A 25,028-nucleotide genomic window follows, 5' to 3' on the forward strand; every position below is an offset into this window, starting at 1 on the left:
CAATTTTCTATTTTGAAATTTGTCCATATCACTCTACCTGACAGTGTCTGCTATTCAAGAAGTTTATTGTTATGTTTAGTATCGAATACTAGAGCTACTCATTCCTCTTCCCTATCACTAATGCCTGAATATAATTCTTTACATCAATATTTAGAAGTATCTCATCTGTTGCAGTCTTCTTTATCTCGGTAACACCAATTATACTAGCATAGTTTTTCTAATTCTTCTAACAGTCCTACCTCTTTTCTGTTGATGCTAACTGTCTTCAATTTTCCAGTGAGTGGGAAATTGTTACAGTAGACAACTTTTTAATGTTCACCTTGGTTCCTAATGAAAATAGCAGGGAGGTCCATTTTTAAACAGATGATATCACAGCTAGCATGCCATTTCATCATTAGTTTTTGCAGTAATCATCATGCCCCTTTATAGTTTAAGCCAACATAGACTAAATTTTTGAGTCAGTTAATACCAAAGTGCCAGCCTATCCTCATTCATTCAGCATCCAGGAGTGGATACCTAATAACAGGGGACAGCATGAAAATGCGAGGAATGGACATTTGGTCAAAAGATACATTCTTTGCATTCATTACAGTTAGATTTTTTTATTTTAAATTTCTGGTTTAATTTTTTTGTTAAATTTCCATATTTAATGAACATGAGGTTCAAGATAAATCGCTTGCAGATGTTGTATTCCAATCCAAAGTAAATTTTGGATTAAAGAGGTTAAGAAAACACAGACAATCTAAGTGTAACAGCAGTAGACAGAGAGCTAAGGTTCAGGAGGAAATACACTAGTATGATACACTAGGAAATACACTAGTAGGACAACTAGTATGATATTACAACTACGTATTGCAGAGATTAGCAAGTAAGCAAGCAGAAAAATGGGGAGTGTGATAAAGGCATATGAATAGGGAAAAGGAATCTTAGAGAAGAAATTTTTTCATATGTGACAGGAGAAAGGAGTTATTCCTGGATGAATTAGAATGTGGACATCAATGAAGCGATGAGATTTTCTTCATAGTGAGTGACAAGGCTCTGTGCAAATTGTGTGAGTAAACCAAAATGAAATCTGGCTGACAAATTTAAGGCTCCCATTAATTTTCATCAAATCCAGTGAGTGTTCAAGTTTAAGTTGAAACATAAAAACCAGATCATGTCTCATGAAGCATTCTGTTATTATTACTTTGCTAGTAAACTATGCTAGTTTATGTAAGGATTTATATTAAAAAACATCATCTGCCAAATTAAGGACTTAAAATGTTACTACCAATTATATATTTGGTTTAATCCTTTATCCAAGTGTAAGCAAATGAAGTTTGTGACTGAAGTATTTTCAGGACTGGGGCAACTTGTGGTAAAGGTGGTATAAGTTCTGATCACTTGCCTTAGTATCCCATAATGCAAAGCAAATCTCCTTGCAGACATGTATAATGCTATGCTTTAAAGGAAGTCATATCACCATAATGCAGAAGCCATATCACCATATACCAGTTGCCAAAAGGTGTCAACACCTTATTATTAAAATTCTCTGGGTTAGAGATAGTTGATGGAAGTTTTTTCACTTGGCTATGCTACCAATTATATATTTGGTTTAATCCTTTATCCAAGTGTAAGCAAACAAAGTTTGCACCCCAGTTCTGAAAATATCACCACCTCTGGGTCTGACTCCCACTGACGAGACCTCAATAAAGGGCAAAACCAGTCTGAGTAGTGACCCTTCCCTTAATGCATAGCATTATACATGTCCGCAAGGAGAGGTGCTTTGCATAATGGGATACTAAGGAAAGTCATCAGAACTTATACCACCTTTACCATGAGTTTCCCCAGCCCTGAAAATACTTCAGTCACAAACTTCGTTTGCTTACACTTGGATAAAGGATTAAACCAAATATATAATTGGTAGTATAGTCAAGTGAAAATACTTCCATTAAAATGTTACTGTCAATCTCACTCACTCACTCACTCACTCACTCTCTCTCACACACACACACACACACACACACACACACACACACACACACACACACACACACACACACACACACACACACACACACAATCCATTGAAATGTGGGGAGAGAAACTGCATATAGTCTATTTTTAGAGATAAATAATAAAAACAATCCGTTTAAATTTTAAGGTATTATTTTAAGACATTATACATAGCACTGCAGCAGTTTTGTTATAAGAGATATATACCTTTATTAAAACATCAAAGTATCCAGAAACATTGGAAGGACTAAAAGGCGTATACTGTCTTATGAATGACTCTCCATACCATTGTTCTCTGTAATAAGCAATTAATTTTTTCATATCAACATCATGCTCAAATATAACAAAAAAAAATAAAGATCATTAAATATAAATTCTAAACATCAGATTGTAAATTCCAAGTTTGCAAGTACGTATGGATTTATGATCAACCAATCAACAGATTCTTTAAATAAAACCAGTTTACTTATTTCCTAATGAAAATACATCCCTCTAAAACAGTTCCTATAGCTATAATCTGATGTAGCTGTTGAAGGGTTCCATGAAATTCATCGAATGAACAGTACATCGAACAAAAAATTCGTCGAAAAAACAATTTACCAAAAATTTTAAATTTTCGATAATGTTATGATAAAAGTGATCCATTTAGAACAAAAACTGAACCATGCAGACAGCCTCTTGTACTGGCAACTTCTACTAATTCCGCTAAGTCAGAGAGTTATTGTAACACATAATTTGGACATGTTATTTCTTTGTTGCCCCGAATATAGCTAGACCGAAAATGGTTCGACATTTTCTTGTAAAAGTTTCATATAGCAAATCTGAAAATTCATCCCATAATAACTGCTGTATTGAAGTCACATATTACTACTAGCAACAATAATAATAATGGAGCCTGTGTAGTTAAGTCAGTATAAACGAACCCGTTTAGTTAGAAAGACCTGGGTAGTTGGAATCCCTTTTATGACATGCATAATTTTTATCAGTCCTGTTCAGCTAAAGGTAAGTTAGCAGGCATAATACAGAGATGGCTGGGCTTTTCCTCCCGGAAACAGGCAAATCAGTTTCATGAACAGACATGAAACAAGAAAGACTATAAGAAACCATATTGTTCTATAATTTTTTCCTATTAAAGTAGAATTGCTAACTCTCTATGCACGGCTCGGTTTTTGTTCTAAATGGAACAATTTTTTCATAACATTTTCGAAAATTTAAAATTTTCAGTGAATTGTTTTTTTGATGAATTGCATGTTTGACAATTTGTTGTTCGATGAATTGTTCATTTGATGAATTCTCTTTCGATGAATTGCCTTCTCGATGAACTTCTGGAGACCTGTTGAAGAACAAAACAGACAAGTAGCAATAAGGAAGTTAGTATTCCCCTTCATAAAGCATTAATAAGGACACATCTAGACTACTGTGTGCAGATCTGGTTACATGAATTGATTCCATGGGGATGAAGTAGTAGTGGAGAGGATCCCAATAGGTGAGTGATCAAGACTGTTGTAAGTCTAATGCTCCCTATGAGAACAGACCGAAGGTATGTGGACCTCAAAAACCAGCTGACAGGTGAATAAGAGAGAACATGGCAGAAGCAGTTTTCAGCAGAATAAGGAGTTTTATAGGACTGGCAATGAAGACTTTTTTTTTTTTTCAGTACATTGTAGGAAGTGAGAGAACAAGGGATCGTTTTTGTTCAGGAAATTGTATAAGAATGTAGTTAAAAGGGTATTAGGATATTCACCACTCTCTAAGAAATTTTGCTTAGAGAGTGGTGAATGAGTTGCCAAAAGTGGTTGTGTATGCTGTGTATGTGTGTGTGTCTATATGTTCAGTGAATGAGTCTGTGAATGCTTAATTAGTGAATGAATACAAACAGAGGTATGATAAAGCATTCAATGACTCAATGAACAATGGCTAGAGTGGGTCTCTCACAATGAGTGTCTGACACCATGGAGATACCAAATAATTTGGAGAAAAGTAAAAAGCTAATAGAAATTGGATTTCTAGCCTACTAGATTTCTGCTTGGGATATGAACTAACATCATGTTCCAACATAAAGATGAGCACAAATTCAGATGGAAAGAAGATATAAGATACAAGAAAAGTCTCACTGAATATGTCATTTAATAATGATATCTTCATGTTAATTTGGGATACAAGAGTATACAGAGGATATGAAACAGGAAATGATCACTTAATTTTAAGTAGGATAAAAATGAATATGACATTGAAAAGAACATATGTGAGGATGTTTTAAAAAGAATTAAAAGTTGAAAACTTTTACAGATACACTACAGATTCAACTATACTCACATTATTCAAGAAAGAATTAATCGATTTGAAAACGAGAACCAAACCTTGGAGTCTCACTGGCAAACAATGAAGAAAAACACTGACTACAGGGGGGAGAGGCATGTGCTGAGGTTGTCTGCAAGGAGAGAAAAAAAAGAACACTATGGTGCACACAAGATCTGGAAAAGACATATGACAAGGTGCCAAGAGGAAAGCTCTTTAAAATGGGACATTATATCTAGCAATACATAGTCTCTACAGCTTAAAAGCTATAAGCTTCGAAAGCAGTTAGAATTGAAGCAGGTACAGCAAGATGGTTTCAAGCAAAATCAGGTGTGCGACAAGGTTGCACATTATCTCCACTGTTATTCATTACCAATATGGATCACATTTTGAAGGAAATTGGAATTAAATCTGATATCAATAATGGTGATGTTAATCTTAGCACTTTATGCAGATGATATTATACTTCTGAATAAATCCAGTACAAGTCTGCAAGATTCCCTGACTAAATTGAATAATTATTGTAATACATTTGGTATGAAAATTAGCATTAAAAAAACTCAAAGACAGTGAAAATAGGCAGAAACATTGAAAACATCAACTGTATTCTGCAGAAGTAAAACATCTGAGCTATTTAGGCACATTTTTAGTGAAGATGGTAAATGAAATATGGAAATAGACAAGAATTAGTAAAGATGGTATGTAAGAAGTCAGCTGAATAAATTTATATGGAATAAGAAAAAAAATGAGTAAAAAAAATAAATAAATTAGCTGTATACAAGACAGTGCTCAAACTAATTTTAACTTACGGACCTGAGAGATGGGTTAGAAATAAAACATTTGATCAAAGACTGGAGACTTCTGATATGAGAGTTCTGAGAAAGATTAGTGGAGTAACCAATAGCATCAATGTTAGTATTACATTAAAAATGAGGATATTAGGAAAGAACTTGCCATTGTTAGCATTCAGGAATGTGTTAGTAGAGCTAATCTCATATGATATGGTCACTTAAACAGAACAGGAGAGAAAAGATTAAGTGTTCAAAACAAGTGTTCTTTGACAGGTTGGCAGGAAAACGACTCAGAGGAAGACCAAGATGTAGAATGATTGATTGATACAGTAAAAAGCACCTTAAAAGACAGAAATATAAGATCTGATAATATTGGAATCTTGATAGATAACAGATTAATTTGGAGGAAAATTGTTGATCGGAAGTTAGTAATGGTGTAACTTTTTCTTGTAGTACTATCATAATGATCTTGTATACCCCATGAGGGTACATATCATGAATTTGAAGATGATGATGTTGTTGTTGCACACAAGAAGTTAAAGAAGCATTCCTAGCATACCAAAAATTTGTAGCAAATAAGTTGACAGATGCCCTAAAACAATACAGATAAAAAAATGTGAGAGAGAGCTAAGCTATGTGTAAATTAGCTAAATGAAAGTCATGGGAATACTTCAGTAAGAATATAGAACATAAATATCAGGAAGATGGCAAAATGTTCTGGAAGTTATTGAAAAGCCTTAGAAACAGAGGAAAGAGTATCGTAAATATCTGGAGTAATTACTCTGAAAGGCTGTTAAATGAAACAAGCAGTGATAGAACAGTAGTAGAAAACATTCAAGAGGAATACAAATGGGAGTACATACATCAATATTTGAAGTAGAAAAAGCTATCAAAAGCTTGATATGTGGAAAGGCAGCTGAAGTAGATTATTATTATTATTATTACATCACACCTCCAGGGAGTCCAAAGACTCATCGAGGGAGGGCATCTACTCTACAACTCTTCGTCTCACTAGTACTTTCACAGACAATCACAACATCCATGCTCACGGCGGGATTCGAACCCGCAGCCTTTTGGCTGGAAAGCGGATACGCTAACCACTCGGCCAACAGAAATGCTCGAACATGGAGGTATAAATGTTTTGCAGGGATACACTGCATAATTCACAAGGATTGGTCAAAAGATGAAATTCCAGATGATTGGAGTCTCTTAAAGTTCTCATCTATTAAAAGAAGAATAAAACTGAATGTGAGAATTACAAAGGAAATTCTGTGCTAAGTGTTCTGGATAAGATTTATGCGAGTAAACTCAAGAAGAAACAGAGAAAAATTGTAAAAAGATTGTTTGCTGGCCTGGTTGGCTGAGTGGTCAGCATATCCACTCTCCAGCCAAAAGGCTAAGGATTTGAATCCTGCCATGGGTATGGATGTTTGTAAAAATACTAGTGGTAGTAATGGCAGGTGGTAGAGGGCATTGGTATAGTTGTAGTTGGTGGAGACAGATGTAGAGTAGGTGTCCTCCTCGATAAGTCCTTGGACTCCCTGGAGGTGTCATGTAATAATAATAATAATAATAAAAAGAAAAACAAGCTAGGTCAGGCCAAACAGAGGGTGTCAAGATCAAATTTTTACTTTACTACAATTAATTGAAAAATTAATGGAATATAACAAGATCTGTACTTAAATTTTGGAAATCTGGAAAAGGAATATGACAAGCTTTGCAACATCCTAGAATTATACTGGGTAGGATCATTATATAGAGCAATACATTGTCCATATTTAAGTTATAACTTAGCATTCAAAATTGAAAGAAATGTAGAACAATTATTATTATTATTATTTATATGGGCACTCCATGGAGTAAAGACTCATTAAATCTATTCACCGGGGCACTCATAACCGCCTTTGGCAATCCATAACACTCATTCACCAACAGTTCTTCCTGTCTGTCCATACTAAGCCCGGTCACAAGAACAGAGCACTTCATAAACTCCTGGATGTGATAAAGAAGACAGTTTGTCCTTAGGTGAACGAACGAGAGTCGCCAATTTGATATAAGTTTTAAATACAGTGTGTAGCTGATATTTATTGAGAACTCTAGATATCTTTTCAGATGTGCCTTGAATATGGGATGGTAACAGTTTTGCTGTGGTCTTGTGTGTTAGGCAATGGAGGAGAGCATTTAGTATTTTTTTATATCCTACGGAGATTATAACCACTGGCTAAAAAGGTGTGAAGTAAGTGAGTGAGTTCAGCAGTAAGAGCATTGTCATTGGAACAAATAGCTCTGGCTCTGCGAGTTAGTTGTTGGAAGTTTCTCCACTTGGTTATACTATAAATTAAAAATGCCAAGAATTTATATTCTTGGTTTAATCCTTTATCCAAGTGTAAGCAAAGAAAGTTTGCACCTGAAGTAATTTCTGGACTGGGCAACTCGTATATAGAATCTATTGATTTCACATCACTTGCCTTAGTATCCCATAATGCTGGGCCTGGCTCCTGCTGATGAAACCTCAATAAAGGTTGAAACTGGTCTGGGTGGTGCCCCTTCCCATAATGCTATGCATTATGGGAAGGCTCACTAGCCAGACCAGTATGGCAAGTGATGTATAGTCATTAGATTGTATATATGAGTTTCTCAGTCCTCTAATGACTTCAGGTGCAAACTTTGTTTGCTTACACTTGGATAAAGAATTAAACCAAGAATATAATTTCTTGGCATCTTTAATTTATATCTGTGAGTTAGTGTTTTTAGGATACCATACTGTTGAGCTGGATGATGCCACTGTTTGTGCAAACATCTCCTTGTATGTGTGTGTGTGTGGGTTTTCTATAAACATAAAAAGATAGGAACCATCTGGAAGCCATGTGATTAGTGTATCCAAGAAGGGCAGACAGTCATTAGCTTCCTATTCCATTGCGAGGGTGTTGGCTATTTAAATACACTAAACATGTAAATATTGTATCTGGACCATGTGGCCAAATAGCAAACACATCAATAGCGTAGCCAAACCACTGGTTTGAGAGTGGCTGTATTCATAACTAGATTTTCGAAGTGTGTTCTTATGGAGAAATTGGCTAAAGGAGGAGAAAGAGGGGAGTCCATTGCTGTCTCATCTAGTTGTTTGCATATCTCTTCCCTTTCCATGTAAAATAACCTGCATGTACTGTAAATTTCTTCTTCTTCTTAATCCTTTCCTCTTTTACTTTTACATGTAGAGGGTTTCTATTCCTTATAACCGCAACCGTTATAAGAAGATAAGGTGATTGGCCCTATGCCTCCCAGTGTATCCTATGTCTGTGGAAGCATTTTGTTCTCAAGGCCAGTTTGCCTACTTACAGGAGGAAAAACTCCAGATAAACTGAGGAGAAAAACCCTGCAGTCCATGCCCAAGACCGGCTAACTTGGTAATGTCTGAGAAAGATCCTAAGCTCCTCACGTCAGCGATGGGAACTGAACCCAGGACACTCATTTCCTAGGCATATGGTTGAGAAGCGCATAGCCATTCGGCTAACCACATGGACCTACTGTAAATTTAAATAGTTTAAATATATCAGGGGGAAAATGTGACTTTAGTAAATCAAGGGTTTCAATTAATGGAACATTTGTAAATAGTGAAGTGACATCAAAACTAATCACTACGTTTGAACTTTATAACTGAACTAATACTGTGAAAATAAATGACATATTTTACTACAAGTTTTTTATGACACTTTAATTCACAACACAAGACAGTAATAAGAAAATAAATAATATATTTATTTAGTTAGTTGCTGATTTTCTACCTAGCAACTTCAGAGCACAAACAGCAAATTTTAAACAGTTTAAAATTGTAACAAACAGCATAAAGAATTAAAGTCTTAATTCACACCATCTATTGCTGGATACAGAGAGAGAGAGGCTGACAAGTGTCAATTTGATCTTAAATTGACTGTCTCCTAGATTTTTGGTATATTGATGCAGCCATACTTGTTGAATATTGAAATTTGGGGAATGTTTCAAAGCTGCTGCAGATTCCTAAAACAGCTTCTAAAACTTGTAGTGACCTTCTGTGTAGCACTTGTTTTCTTCCACCTAATCCTCTGTGAAGGGTTGTCCTAGACATGGTGTGCTAGTTCTGACTTGCCAAAACGATGGTGCTGAATGTATTTTTTATGTTATCCAAAGTGGATGTCAACATATCTTCTTGACTGTCGACAGTGTCTGGTCATAAATACAGGGCACTTCATATACTCCTGGATGTGTTAAAGGAGAGAGAGAGTGTGTCTTTATGTGAATGGATGAGAGTTGCCAGGTTGATATATGGTTTAAATGTGGTGTGGAATGGTGTTTATTATGCATGCTGATATTCAGATATACATTTCTTCAGGGCACATTTGAAAAGATATCCTGAGTGCCATCGGATAAGAATGAGACTTTTCCAGAATTCTGATGAAGAGAGGCAGTCATTTGGATTCAGATTAGAAGTGAATCAGGGCTTCAGTGCTTTCCTTAAATAAACATTAGAACTTGAGGTGGCATTGATGGAGTAAGCATGCTTTAGCCCAAAAGATCCTTTGGTTGGTGTCAATTCTACGTAGGCACTATACCACATTCTTCAGATTTCTTATTAATTATGTAAGATAAGTATTCTTGTAATCCATTATTCCAAAGAATGTCCAGTTTATCCAAAACAGGAAAGGTGAAAATCACAAGGAAATTGGTAGATGCCAGGCAGAGAAAAAGAAGATTGTTCATCATTAGAAGAAGGATGTAGAAAGTTTTTTACCTTGGGTTTAATATACATTAAGGATACTAAGAAATTTTATCCTTGGTTTTTAATCCTTTTCCCAAGTAAGCAAAACAAAGTTTTGCACATGAAATATATTCACGTCTGAGCTACTTGTATATAGAAACTAATGACTTCATGTTACTTGCCTTAGTATGTATTCCATAATGCAAAGCACACCCGCTTTCGGACATGTATAATGCAATGCATAATGGGAAGGGTCACTACCCAGAAAAGTTTTGACCTTTATTGAGGTCTCATCAGTGGGAACCAGACCAGGGAGAAATATACCAAAGTTGAAGTAATGCAGAAATCATATATATCTCATATACAAGTAGACAAAAGGTGCTTGACCTTATTAATACAAATCTCTGGATGAGAGAATGATGTAGAAAGTTTTTTTACCTTGGGTTTATTATTATTATTTGTTATTATTATTATTCAGGCATCCATGGAGTCAAAAGACTCATCATGGGAGGTCCTTCCTAAGAAACACAAAGTTTATCAAGACTCATTGAGGGGTGGTCCCCCCCCCCAAGAAACAAAAACTCTATCATACCACTCCTTAAACCCATTGACCGTTCTCGCTCTCACCACTCCATCAGGCAATGCATTCCACGGTTCAACCACCTTCCATGCAAAGAAACCACTCCTCACCCTCTTGTTCACAGTTTCCTTTCGTAACTTCCAGGGATGGCCTCTTGTCATCACTCCTTCCCGCTGTTCAACCAAGCAAAAGAACTCCCCAGTGTCAACTCTGTAACCACCTTTCAACAGTTTAAAAGTCTCAATCATATCACCTCTCCTATCCACCAAACTCTGTAGTCCACATTCCCTCAGCCGATCCTCATAACTAACATTGTACAGCCCTGAAACAATCTTTGTTAACTGCCTTTGTACCCTTTCCACAGTTAATTTAATTGTGGAAAGGGTACACAATTAAATTGTGTACCTGATCAGAGTCTTATACAACGAAATGATAATCCTTTTATCTCTGCAGGTCAGTGTCCTTCTCATTATTGCCGCAATCCTCTGTGTTAACTTCACCACCTTTGCAATATGTCCCCTAAATTTCAGGTTTCTATCAATCATCAACCCCAGATCACTTGTCTCCCCTGCTTCCTCCAATATAACTCCTCCCATAGAGTATGCAGCGTCTCATCGATGTTACCCAAACCTCAAGACCTTACATTTTTCTGCATTAAACTGACCCCTATTCATTTGCCCATCTATCTAGTTTATTCAAATCCTCTTGCAGGGCTACCACATCTGCACTATTACTAATAATCCTTCCCAACTTCGCATCATCTGCAAACAACTGAATATCCCCTTGCAATCCACTGACAATGTCACTGATATAAAGGTTAAACAATATAGGTCCCAGTACTGAGCCCTGTGGGACCTACTCGTAACCCTCTGCCTCCTTGAAACTGCCCCAACATACACAACTCTCTGATACCTATTGGACAGCCAATCCTGAATCCAGTTGACCAATCTGACATCCAGACCCATATGCTTCAACTAAAATATCAGCTTATCATGTGGCACCCTGTCAAATGCCTTCGCTAAGTCTAAGAAAATGGCAGTATATGCCTTTCCCTTGTTGGATCGTAGCTTCTGATCAATCAAGTTTTATCGTCTTATAGTTTTCTCTCGTTAGTATTTAACTACTTGTAGGCTGATAAATCATCCGAGCATAAAGAAAATTTGTATTATACTGCACTACTCTATGTTCTGAATTGCATGAGCAACTTTGATAAATCAACCTTCAACTGTACCAGGTTATTATAAAGCTGATTTTAGGCCGAAGTTGTCACTATTAAGCAAAGTTTCTGCTTTTGGTTCGAAATATTTAATGAGTGGTTCAGTGAAAGAAAATCAGGCAAACTCTAGATTAATCCTAGATAAAGAAAAACATTTAATGCAGTGTCGCATATAATTACATCATAACGCAATCTTCCAACAGGGATATTACAATTAAACGAATATAAAACTCTCATTAAAATACTAGTATACTACTCAGCTGAGCTTAAAATTTATAATTAAAAATTATATTAACAGATCTTATTCTTCTTGTTACAAAGAACTTCTATCACAACTCCACTCTGACCAAGGTTACATCTCAAAACATTTTAAATATCAAATCAGTTCAAGATATTCAGAAAGAATACAACTCATGAACCATCAGGCATTCATTTGTAATTCTCTAAGCTCAGTCAATCAAAATTAGTTCCTGTAAGTTCGAGATTCCTAAATTACAACAAATAGGCTTCTCGATATTCTCGTTCAATCAATGAACACTTAATTCAATAATATAGGATTTGTCACTTGAAGAGGGAAAAGTCTTAGCACATCACACATTCAATCTTGACTCGCTGAATACAGCAACTAGGAATAAATTACTTTCGGTGGAATTACTTTTCATTACTTCTCACTAAGTATAGTAAAGATAATCTTACCAGGATTTAGCTTCATCACATCATAAGGAAATCGAACAACATCTTTAAAGTCCTTGCTGACTTTTACTTAGTAACACAAACTTAAAAGAATCTTCTATTTCCACGATTGATTTATAGACTCGGGAAAATATAACCTTTTTTGCACTTGGTTTAAATTATGTACCCATTTCTTCCTTTTCTTATACGTATTATCCTATGTCCTGCACTTTTTTCACTGATAGGCGTTAGGAAGTTTTGGTAGAAATCCAACTCCGAAAAAGGTAAGTTAAAATGCCCAGTGATTCCAGGTCCTTTCTATTTCATTTTCAGCACATCAAAAATCCTCTTTCAATCTCTAGCTACCATTCTCTATACTTCCCCCACTTGTTTCTCCCATTTACTTTTGTTTACATGTCTACTTGTTCCTTTTTCCTGCCAGTAACTGGTTCTCACCGGTTTAGCTCACATCAAACTTGCTTCCCTTGGTATGTAGTAGTTCACGCTCCAACACTAGGAGAAATTTGCATGATTTCTCACAACAACCAATCAAATGATATCACAAGGAAACTTCTGGATATATTAAAATTACATACATCACAGTTTCTTATATTATTATTAAAGGAATAAAGCAAATAAAATAAATGACACTTTAATACAGAGCCTTTTCATGTCTATGATATACCTTAAAATTACATAAATAAAATTAACTAACAAAACTCAAAAGGAATTATACGAATAACATTTTATAAGCAAGAGACCAACCAAATAAATTTAAATAAGTCCTGCTTATGATATGGTAGATCATGTTAATTATGAATGAAGTATTATCAATTATAAATATCTTCATTCACAATTTAACAAAGGCTTACTCTTTCTCTGAAAAATTTTTCTTCAAAGAAAAATTTTTCACACAGGTCACTCCTGCAGGGGATTTAGACCTCTTTTTTTTTTTTTTTTTTTCTAGGTCTCAGATCATATCTCGTTTGGATAAAACTTGTTTCCTTATTATGATTTGTGCATTTATTCTCATCTACTTTTTTCATTAGAATTCTTACTACCCTGATTATCAAAGTCAGCATGTCTTCTATACCTGTAGTTTGGGAATGTCTCCTCAGAATAAAATTCATGTTCTCCATTGCTATTATTGTGTTTTGGCTGTTTTGTATCACTTGTGTTCTTTCTGCAATTACTCATTCTATGGTAATTCCTTCTTTTTCCCCATACTATCTCCAGTGAATGAATGCCTCCTCAGAATAAAATTCATGTTCTCCGTTGCTATTATTGTGTTTTGGCTGTTTTGTATTATTTGTGTTCTTTCTGCAATTACTCATTCTATGGTAATTCCTTCTTTTTACCCATACTATCTCCAGTGAATCCCCTAGGCAGACTAATCGGTCGGGCCTGTCCTTGAACAATTTTAATCGGTCCGAGTGAACGATTAGAATTCTTTTTTGTCCCATTGATTCTTTTATCCAGAAGTTGACAGGGGATGTCTTTTCAACAATTTCCTGTCGCAAATTTTCCGAATTTCCCTGTTTTCTTGTTACTAGGCTGTAACAAGAAAACAGGGAAATTTTAAGAAATTTTCTTACTTTTAAGAAAAGTACTACCTGGAAACTTAGTACTTTTCTTAAAAGTACTAAGTTTCCAGGTTTTAACTCCTCGTAAATTCTCAATTTATTTACATAGGCTCTAGCCCTTTGAGCTGTTTTTACTGCCTTCCACTACTAGGTCATGTGCAGCTTTGTTTTCAGTGATCATATTGTTAAGGTACTCATCAATGTCTGGAAATCCAGAGTTTGCATGTGAGTCCTTGAAATCACTGGGAAACAGTGGTTCAAAACTATATAAAACCATAGCGGAGCTTCTTTTATAGCAGCATGCAGGGCAGTCCTACAGGCAAAAAGGGTGTGTGAAAGGAAATTATCCCAATTAGACAAATGATTATCAGCAAGTTTGGATAGGGTACGATTCATCCTCTCACACATTCCATTTCCCTGGGGGTGATAGGGAGTAGTGAAAAGCTTTCTTATTTTCAACAATTTACACAACTGAAGCATGACTTCAGCCGTAAAGTTTGAGTCTTGATCAGTGAAGAGTGTTTGGGGGGGGGGGGGGGTTCCATATCTTGAAATGATCATCTTAAATAATTTGTTTGCCACTGTTTGTGCAGTTTGATCCTTCATAGCTGTGGCTTCTGGAAATCTAGAAAACATATCTATTACAACAAGTATATACTTGTTTCCTTTAGAACTAGTAGGGAGTGGACCTATGATGTCCATGGCTATAGCTTGAAAAGGGCGACTAGAGATAGGGAAAGGTTGAAGAGGAGCCTTTCCTCCGTAAGTTGATTTTCTTTGACATAGATGGCATGAAGACACATAGCTCACAACGTCTAGTCTCATTCCTTTCCACACATACCTGTTTCTTATTCTCCCCCCATGTCCGAAAGAAACCTTAGTGTCCTGCTAGATCAGCATCATGAAAGGTAAACAATACCCAAGGAATCATGACAGTAGGAACTACTATTTTGTCTTTCCAATTTCCAGTGATATCCTGTTTTGCTAACAGGAGGCCATCATTATCCAAGAATAAAGAGTGCAGAAAGGAGTGTTCCTCCAAGATTCTCTCCCCTTTCTTGATTCGTTGATATATCCCCCCCCTCCCATGTTGGGTCTTGTTTTTGTGCATCTATAATAGAGAATTTGTTCCAATTCTGAAGGTGTGGGGGGTTTGCTCCTGTTTTCTTCTCCCCCATTTGTTTTAGCTTCCAAGTTCATTGTCTTTCTCTTTGCACTGGTGCTTTCATCTACTCTATCATCTGAGGCTCTGGATAAGTAGTCAGCAACTACATTAAGTTTTCCAGGAACATAGCATATCTGTACCTGGAATTCTAGTAATTCTAAGGCCCATCGAATAATCCTTTGGTTTTTATCCTTCATTGTGGATAAAAAGTTAGAGGTTTATGGTCAGATCTTAAAAAAATTTCTTGTCCTAGCAGCATATATCTGAATTTCCTTAAGACATGCACAATAGCTAGTTTTTCCTTTTCAATAACTGAGTAATTTCTCTCTGATGCAGACAGTTTTCGGCACAATAATGCAATGGGTCTAATTTCTCCTTCCTTCTTTTGTTCTATTACAGCTGCAATTATGTCATTTGAGGCATCTGCTGCAAGATAGAAAGGTTTTCCGAGTGTGGGATGAACGAGGATAGGAAATCTGGTTACTAAATTGAGGCATTTATGGGCAAATTCCTGTTCCTTTCCCCAAAAGAACTTTTCCCCCTTTTTAGTTAATTTGATTATGGGTTCCATTATTTGAGAACAATTGGGAATGAATTTTCTATAGAAGTTTACCATTTCTAAGTACCTTTGTACTTGTCTCACAGAGGTGGGAACTTTCGCTCTTAGAATGGCAGAGATGTTTTCTTGAGTGGCAACTATTCCAGCTTCACTGACAACATGTCCTAGGTATTTGACTTTCTTCATGAAGAGTTTACATTTCCCAACATGTCTGAGAGTACAGTGTTCATCAGACACTGAAAACTCATAGCTGAGTTTCTGGCCCCCTTGAGGAAGCTGACAGAGTTGGTACTTTTTGCCATTGAGTGGTGAAGGCAAAAAACTGCCTGGCCTCCTTTCTAAGAGGTACCTGAAAATAGCCAGAATGCAGGCCCAATTTCGAAAAGTATCTTGCTCCTTCTAGACTAGTCAGAAGTTTTTCTATGTTACAGAGAGGGAAATCAATGGGCTTTGTGACCTTATTAATCTCACGCAGATCTAATATAAATCTCAGATTTCCATCAGGCTTTTCCACCAACAAAAAGCGGCTATTCCATCTGGAATTAGACTTTTCTATAATCCCAGCTCTTTCATAATCATTTAGAAGGATTTGAAGTCTGTCTAGATATTTAAGGGGGTTTTTGTACTGCTTAATGTACACAGGCAATTCTGCAGTGATTTGAATGGATCTATCCTTGTCTGTACAGAAAAACGAGCTAATATCTTCAGTGAATGTTTGGGGATACTTTTGGAAAATCGATAGAATGAATTCTCTTATTTCTACTCGATTGGTCTTTGACTCTGCAAATTGATAGCTTCGTGCAACAATTTCCTTTTCTCATCACTCAATCCATCTTCAAAATTCACGGTTTCAATTTCTATCCTGTTACATTCTCTCCTTTCATTCCCTTTATCGTACATTGGTTGATAACTCATACCACGCAAGGAAATGGTTCGGGAGGCAAAATCACACATGAATTCATTTTTCTCCAGGAAATCAAGTCCTAGTATGATCTGGTTATTCATGTCAGCAATTTCTGGAAGGATAATGAGGTCATGTGAGAACTCCACCGGAAAACAAGGTATGGAAAATTTAGCAGTTATTTTTCTTGTGGCAATCAGTTCAACCTTAGCGATTCCAGTGATTTTTCCTGGTTTCTGAATTAGGGTGATGTTATCAGAAAAGTCATCAACAAGTTTATTCACCATGGAGTTAGGAATAACTGATATGTGAGCACCAGTATCTAGAAGAATATCGCATGGAATCTTCCCAATTAGGCCTTGCTCAAAAGATAAGGGTAATCTACCATTCTCTTCCACCATTGTCATGTTTTGCATTCTATGGGAATCGTAGCCTAGTGAATCTGGTTTGTCATTCGAGATGGTAGAGACACTTGTATTAACTTCCTCATTTTTATTTCCTCTTTTTTTACAGTTTGAAAAGTATTCAAGAATTGGTAAGGGTGGAAGCTGATTATTACAGTCCTGCATAAGGGATTGTTTCATGGAGCATATGTGTCCCATTTCTTCTAATATTTTCTCTCTTTCCTTGGCCACACTATAGCATCCTTCTAGACTGATGGCTTTTTTTTTGTAAATGACTTCTCTTAATTTTTCATGTAATCCCAGTCGAAATTGTTGGAATGTAATCCAATCTAGGTGAGGTTTTTCTGCAGGGGATATATTTAGCAACGTTCACCAATCTATTGAAATAGCTAGTCACATCTTCTGTGTCATTTTGTTTGCATTTATGGAGCTCTATTAAGGGTTTGACAGTAGCACTTAGTATAAGAGAATTTAGAGATTAGTTCGTCTTTAAATTTCTTGTATTCTAATGTTTCTTTCAGTATGGGATATGAGTACAAAAAGGTCTTTGCTTTACCCGTTAATTTACTACATAATAATATCAATAACTGGAAGTCAGTCCAATTTGCTGTCTCTCTGAGTTTTTCGATAAAGGTAAAAAATGACAATACATCATCTGATTCCTCTCCTGAAAATTGAGGAAAGACCTGTTGGGGGGGTTCACAGTTCTGAAGAATTCACTGTCTTCCATTCCTGTACTAGATGCAAGAGCCATATTGGATTATCATTTACTACTTTAATTCTCACAACTTAAAGTTTAAAACTATTCAAAATATAATTCTTTGCCTGATTTATTCCACAACCAACTCACTGTGATTCACTTAACCTTATTACTAAAGTTTTAGAAATTAGTTCCTCTTAAGTTAAATATAAAAAAAACTTAATCTCTCAATTAATACTCATGAATCAACATCCTGTCGACTGCACCATTTTGTTGAATCATGGCTTCTGCTCAATCAAGTTTTATCATCTTATAGTTCTCTCTCTCGTTAGTATTTAGCTAGTTGTAGGCTGATAAATCATCCGAACATAATGAAAATTTGTATTATACTGCGCTACTCTGTGTTCTGAATTGCATGAACAACTTGGATAAATCAACCTTCGACTGTACCAGGTTATTATAAAGCTGATTTTAGGCTGAGGTTCTAACTATTAAGCAAAGCTCCCGTTTTTGGTTTGAAATATTTAATGAGCAGTTCAGTGAAAGAAAATCAGGCAAACTCTAGATTGATCTTAGATAAAGAAAAACATTTAATGCAGTGTCACATATAATTACATCATAACACAATCTTCCAACCAGGGACATTACGATTAAACGAATATAAAACTCTCATTAAAATACTAGTATACTACTCAGCTGAGCTTAAATTTTATAATTAAAAACTATATTAACAGATCTTATTCTTCTTGTTACAAAGAACTTCTATCACAACTCCACTCTGACCAAGGTTACATCTCAAAACATTTTAAATATCAAATCAGTTCAAGATATTCAGAAAGAATACAACTCATGAACCATCAGACATTCATTTGTAATTCTCTAAGCTCAGTCAATCAAAATTAGTTCTTGTAAATTCGAGATTCCTAAATTACAACAAATAGGCTTCTCAATATTCTCGTTCAGTCAATGAACACTTAATTCAAAAATATAGCATTTGTCACTTGAAGAGGGAAAAGTCTTAGCACATCACACCACATTCAATCTTGACACGCTGAATACAGCAAATAGGAATAAATTAGTTTCAGCAGAATTAATTTTCATTACTTCTCACTAAGTATAGTAAAGGTAATCTTACGAGGATTTAGCTTCATCACATCATAAGGAGATCGAACAACATCTTTCAAGTCCTTGCTAACTTTTACTTTGTAGTAACACAAACTTAAAAGAATCTTCTATTTCTGTGATTGACTTATCGACTCGGGAGAATATAACTTTTTGCACTTGGTTTAAATTATCTACCTATTTCTTCCTTTTCTTATACGCATTATCCTATGTCCTGCACTTTTTCACTGCTAGGCATTAGGAAGTTTTGGTAGAAATCCAACTCCGAAAAAAGTAAGTTAAAATGCCCAGTGATTCCTGGTCCTTTCTATTCCGTTTTCGGCATGTCAAAAATCCCCTTCAGTCTCTAGCTACTGTTCTCTATACCCCCCCCCCATCACTCGTTTCTCTTTTTTACTTTTGATTTCATGTCCACTCGTTCCTTTTTCCTGCCAGTAACTGGTTCTCACTGGTTTAGCTCACATCGAATTTGCTTTTCCCTTGATATATAGTAGTTCATGCTCCAACACGCGCTAGAAGAAATTTGCATGATTTCTCACAACAACCAATCAAATGATATCACAAGGAATCTTCTGAATAATAATAATAATAACATATTAAAATTACATACATCACATCACAGTTTCTTATATTATTATTAAAGGAATAAAGCAAATAAAATAAATGACACTTTAATACAGAGCCTTTTCATGTCTATGATATACCCTAAAGTTACATAAATAAAATTAACTAACAAAACTCAAAAGGAATTACATGAATAACATTTTATAAGCAAGAGACCAACAAAATAAATTTAAATAAGTCCTACTTATGATATGATATATCATGTTAATTATGAATGAAGTATTATTAATTATAAATATCTTCATTCACAATTTAACACCCTCATCTAATGCTCTTGTAACTTTATTATAAAAGGCCAGCATATTGCTAAAACAAGAGCGCCCCTTCACAAATCCATGTTGACTCTCACAGATAACATTATCCTCATCTGCCCAATGTTGTATATGGTCCCTCACTACTTTCTCCAAGATCTTAACAACTACTGATGACACACAAACTGGCCTATAATTAGACACTTACAGTCTGCTACCGCCCTTATGCAATGGCACTATCTTACCTTCCATCCATTCCATGGGTACCTTTCCTGCAGCCAGACTTTCATTGAAAAGCCATGTCAAAGGCACTGTCAGTTCCCTAGCACATTCTCTCAAAACTCGTGGTGAAATACTATCCAGTCCCACAGCTTTACTGATATCCAGAGTACTCAGTATTTGAAATACACTTTCCTCCTGTACCTCTAAACTTTGAACCTGCCCTATCCCTCTAGTATTAAAACTGACTCCTCCAGGATGAAATACTCCAATAAAGTGTTCATTGAACAATTCCACTACGTCCTCCACATCAGTCACTCTATTCCCATTTTTATCCCACAATATCATTCTTCCACAGTCACTTCTCCTCCTACTGGCCACATAGCTAAAAGATTCCCTAGGATTTTCTTTGAATCTTAGAGCCAATCTCTTCTCATATTCCAGTTTCGTCTTCCTTACCATTCTTAGTCACTCTTCTGGCCTGTGCCTTATATTCTTCATGCATCTTTTCTTCACCTGTCTCCTTATATCTCTTCCATAGCCTCTTTTTCGCATGCAGATCCTGTTTAATATTGTTTGTAATCCACTTTACTCCAAATTGTGTCCTCTTCTTCACTCGTGGTATACAATTTACTATTGCTGCTAACAAATATTTTTTTACAATTTCCCATGCACTAATGATATCCCATCCTTCCAATTCCTCCCTCCATGAAACTTCCCCAAGTTAGAAGTCTTAGACTATTATAATCACCTGCCTTATAATTCCCCATACGTTCCTGTCTCTTTGATACTCCTGCATGTCTATTCATTTTCCAAGTCAAAACCATATGGTCACTCTGTCCAACTGGTGGGAGAGATGTCATCTCAGTTATTATCAACTCCTCTGATGCTATAACCAAATCCAAAACTCTTGAACCTCTTGTGTGTCCTCTATTACATGTTGCCTAAGACATTTGTCCCTCAAGAATTCTAGAAATTCCATTCTCTTATTGCTACATGCATCTTCCTCTCGCCAATTTATACTACTGTAGTTAAAATCTCCCATAACAATCATTCTTCTTGCACTTGCCAAACTCAACTGTCTAAACATCTCCTGGTCCCCACCCTCTGTGCTCCTGGGTCTGTAGCAACACCAAGAAATTTTATACTTGGTTTTTAATCCTTTTCCGAAGTAAGCAAAACAAAGTTTTGCACGTGAAATATATTCATATCTGAGTTACTTGTATACAGAGGCTAATGACTTCATATCACTTGTCCTAGTATGTATCCCATGGGATACATATTAAGGCCTTTAAAGGATAAGATCCAATAAGAACTAAAATAGTAATACATAACAAGATTTTAGAACAGGCGAATTCATTTAACTACCTGGATGTATGATTACATATGAAAATGAAAAAGATATAAACCTAGAAATTGCAAAATATTTAAAAATAGCAGGTGTAATTAACTCTAAATTTAAACTTAACCTAGTACAAATAAAAAACCAGACTAAAAGTATACAATACATTAGCCCTACCATTCTTATTGTATGGAAGTGAAATCTGGACAATAAAACAAAAAGATAAACAAACATTAAAAAAAAAAAAAAAAAAATCAGCTAACGCCTTTTATTCCCATAAACGGGGAGTAGGCGAGGCCATTTAGCCCTATCTAACTTTGGAGACTGAGTGGGCAGTTCAATCTCCACTAGTACCAATCAGAGATAGATGGCCGAAGGCTATCACTAATTAAGCTGTACACAGTGAAGAGAGACGGCTCCAATGTGCCGCCATCTCGTGGTCCCTAACCCAATATATTTATTGTCTGAAATAATGTGGGTTCTATGGTCGATTTTCTTGAGTTTACAGGACGAAAAACCCGAGTTTCTGGGAGGAAAAACCTGCTTGCCCGTACCAGAGATCGACTAACTCGGGAACTGGTCGAAAAAAGGCTTAGAAAAATTTCCTCTAGTCGCCGACTAGACTCGAAATCAAGTCTTCCTTCGTGCAGCCAAGCGCCGTGGTGTGCAAACGCCACATCCATTGAGCTACACAAGCTCTTACAAACATTAATAACAGCTGAAATAAAGATTATGAGAAAAGCTGCAAAGTATGCTCTATTTGATCACAAAAGAAATGAAGAAATTATGAAAGAATTAAACCAGGAATCAGTAATAAAAAAAATTAAAAAATATAAACATAAATGGATGGAATACATTGAAAGAATGAAAACAGAAAGATTCCCAAAACAAGCCTTAAATTACAAACTGTTAGGAAAAAGAAAACCAAGACATCCTCTAAAGAGATTCAATGTTGACTTCTAAGGCCAGAAAACAGGACACTCTAGGCCTAAATCCTTTGAAAAGCATGATGATGATGATGACTAAAATAATAAAAATAATAACTAATAATAATATACAACTGTTTAAGTAATAATATAATACTAATAATTAACTATTCTGCAAAATATTAAAAGAGATTCACAATTTTCACTTTTTGGAAAAATTAATGTCTAATTTTTCTAATTTTTAACTCAGTTCACCTACAATGAAATGTACTGACTATACTGAGTCAGTAGTATAGTCTTTAATCTCTGGTCAGTAATACTGACCAGACATCAAAGAGAGAGAGAGAGAGAGAGATGGTAAGCTCTGCCTCCAAACTGAATCGTAATACCTGATTGGTCCAACCAGAAACTTTCCACATATGCTCTGAAAGTCACAGAAAGAGACAAAAGATCTCTCTCACACACATACACATCATAGAAAAAATCGTCAATGTGCTCATGCTAATTCCATTGTAAAAATCCACAAAATGACAACTGACATGTTGTTTAGGTTATGTAAAAAGAAAACAAAATTAAATGTTCACATAATATATTTATTAAATTCGCAGTCATAAAAACACAATACATAATTGATAATAAAACTATATTGGCATGCTGTAATTAATTAATAATTAATTTGTGTTTTATTTGAATCATTACTTGAAAAGGAAAAGTTAAAATATTTTTCTATGTATGAATTCGACTTACCGATGTTTTCTATTTACAATGGATTTGTTGGAACGTAAGCCCATCATAAGTCATAAAGATAATGTCAAATGGTGTGTTGCATTAGAGGTAAAGAAACAAATTGCAAAACTCAGCATACTACAATACTAGAAAATTTGTAAAGAATTGCAAAATAATAATTTAAAAGATAAATGATGTAAACTATGATTATGGGTACTAAAGAAGTGTTATGGGTGACTTTAATTTTCCAAACACTGATTGGGTAGATGAGAAATCTCAAGATAAGAAAGAAGAGGAATTTGTTGAATTGTTGTGAGACAGCTTTCTCAAGCAACATGTGAAAGAAGAAGGAACTCGAGGTCAAAGAGTGTTGGATGTGCTCATAGCATCAGAAGGAATCTCTTTTAAGATTATGGTTATTTTACCACTAATTGGTGACAGTGATCACGCTGTGCTTTCTTGAGAAGTATTTAATTGTACTGATGCTCTGATATTAGTGCAGGTTACATGTTGAACAACCAAATTGGAAATTATGATCAACTTAGGAGTATACTATCTTTGATATCAGTTACTGAATGGAAAAAATGTCAGCAAGGCATGGGAATCTTTGAAAAAGTGCTAAAATGAGGTGGTATCTGAATGTATCCCTAGTGTTCGAAGAATAAATAAGTTGGGAGTGAAATGGATGTGCAACCTGTTTAAGCAAGGGATCCACAAAAAAGTAATGAGTATTGTATGGAAGGCTAAATCGGAGTATGAAAAGAAATCGGCCATGCAAGCTAAAGGCAATCCAAAAGAATTTTATCATTATGCTACAAGAAAAAGAAAAAATGAATGTGAAAGAATAACTTTACTGAATGAGGATAGTACTCTAGTGTCGGAAGCTAATGAGATTGTTCAAATAATGAGTGCTCACTTTGCTAAGATACATCAACCAGGTATATGTAACATGGCGCACAAATGCTACTGCCACATTGGATGAAAAGTTAGAGGTTCATGAAAATGAGGTTGAAGAGCTGTTGCATAATCTGGATAAGAATTTGCCAATAGGGACAGATGGAATATCAGCCTGTTTGCTAAAGGAATGATCAGCTGAACTGGCTAGGCCTTTCACATGTTTGTACACCATGTGTCCAAAAAAGAAACCGAACTGTTGATAGAAAATAAAACACAGGCCAATTATAATTATTCACATCATTTATTTCAATCAATATACTCTCCCTCAGCTTCGATACAGCATTTGGCATGGTCAATTAATTCGTTAAATGAGTTTTTTATATCAGTTTTTGGGATACTGTTGAGGGTCGTGGTTACTGCCGCTTAAATGTTTTCAATTGTGTCATATCATTTTCCTTTCATCAGCAAATGAAGTTGGGGGGGGGGGAGAAAGAAGTCACAGGGTGCTAAATCAGGTGAATATGGTGGTGAGTGATTCAACACACAAACTTCATTTTTACTCAAAAACTGTCTCACAATGTTCAAACGATGAGATGGTGCATTATCTTGGAAAAGTGACAGCTGCCTGCTTCACAATATTCATGCCGTACGCTATGAATTTTCGCTATCAATCGCTTCAAAACTTCGAGATAAAACTCACCATTGACTGTTTGGTCAGGTGGAATGAATTCTTTGTGGATAATGCCCTTGGAATGGTAGAAACAAATCCGCATTGTCTTTACTTTTGACTTCTCCAAGCAACTTTTATTTATTTATTTATTTTTGGATGCCCCCTCTTCTGGTGGTCTCCACTCAGCACTCTGACACTATGTTTCGGGCTCATACTCAAAGCACCATGTTTCATCACCAGTAATGATCATTTCAAGGAAGTTTGAGTCTTTACGAGAGTCTTTACTGGTTTTAATGAGGTCCTTGCAGTGTTCAATTTGATTTTTTGGTTGTCGGTCAACTTGTGGGGAACAAATCGCGAATTCAATTTACGAAGGCCCAAACTCTCAGTCAAAATGTTGTGCACGGTTGATTTTGGAATCCCAATTCATCTTCAATCAATCTCACAGACGATTTCGGGTTTTCTTTGATGAAATCACACACTTTTTGGATGTTAACTTCGCTCAGTCCAGTTTTTGGATGGCCTGGGTTTTTGTCATCCTCAAGCGTCTCATGACCACTTTGAAATCACTTTAAACCACTTGTAAACTTGAGTACAGGATAAGCATTCATTACCGTACTTTTTGAAGCATTTGATGCGTTTCGGTAAAACG

At 35.7% G+C, this 25,028-nt stretch overlaps 1 protein-coding gene across 1 annotated transcript in view; it reads right to left on the bottom strand.

Annotated features, from left to right (window-relative positions):
- LOC150104226 (NADH-cytochrome b5 reductase-like) overlaps positions 1 to 25,028 on the bottom strand; it is a 145,756-nt gene that overhangs the window by 51,814 nt on the left and 68,914 nt on the right. Inside the window, exon 4 of the mRNA XM_090396851.1 lies at positions 2,203 to 2,290. Coding sequence (XP_090252977.1) covers positions 2,203 to 2,290 — 88 coding nt within the window. The remainder of the gene's footprint in view (positions 1 to 2,202; positions 2,291 to 25,028) is intronic.

The sequence above is a fragment of the Typopeltis vanoorti genome, chromosome 8 (assembly GCF_054136105.1).
Source record: "Typopeltis vanoorti isolate ZY-2024b chromosome 8, IOZ_Tvanoo_1.0, whole genome shotgun sequence".
Lineage (NCBI taxonomy): Eukaryota > Metazoa > Arthropoda > Arachnida > Uropygi > Thelyphonidae > Typopeltis > Typopeltis vanoorti.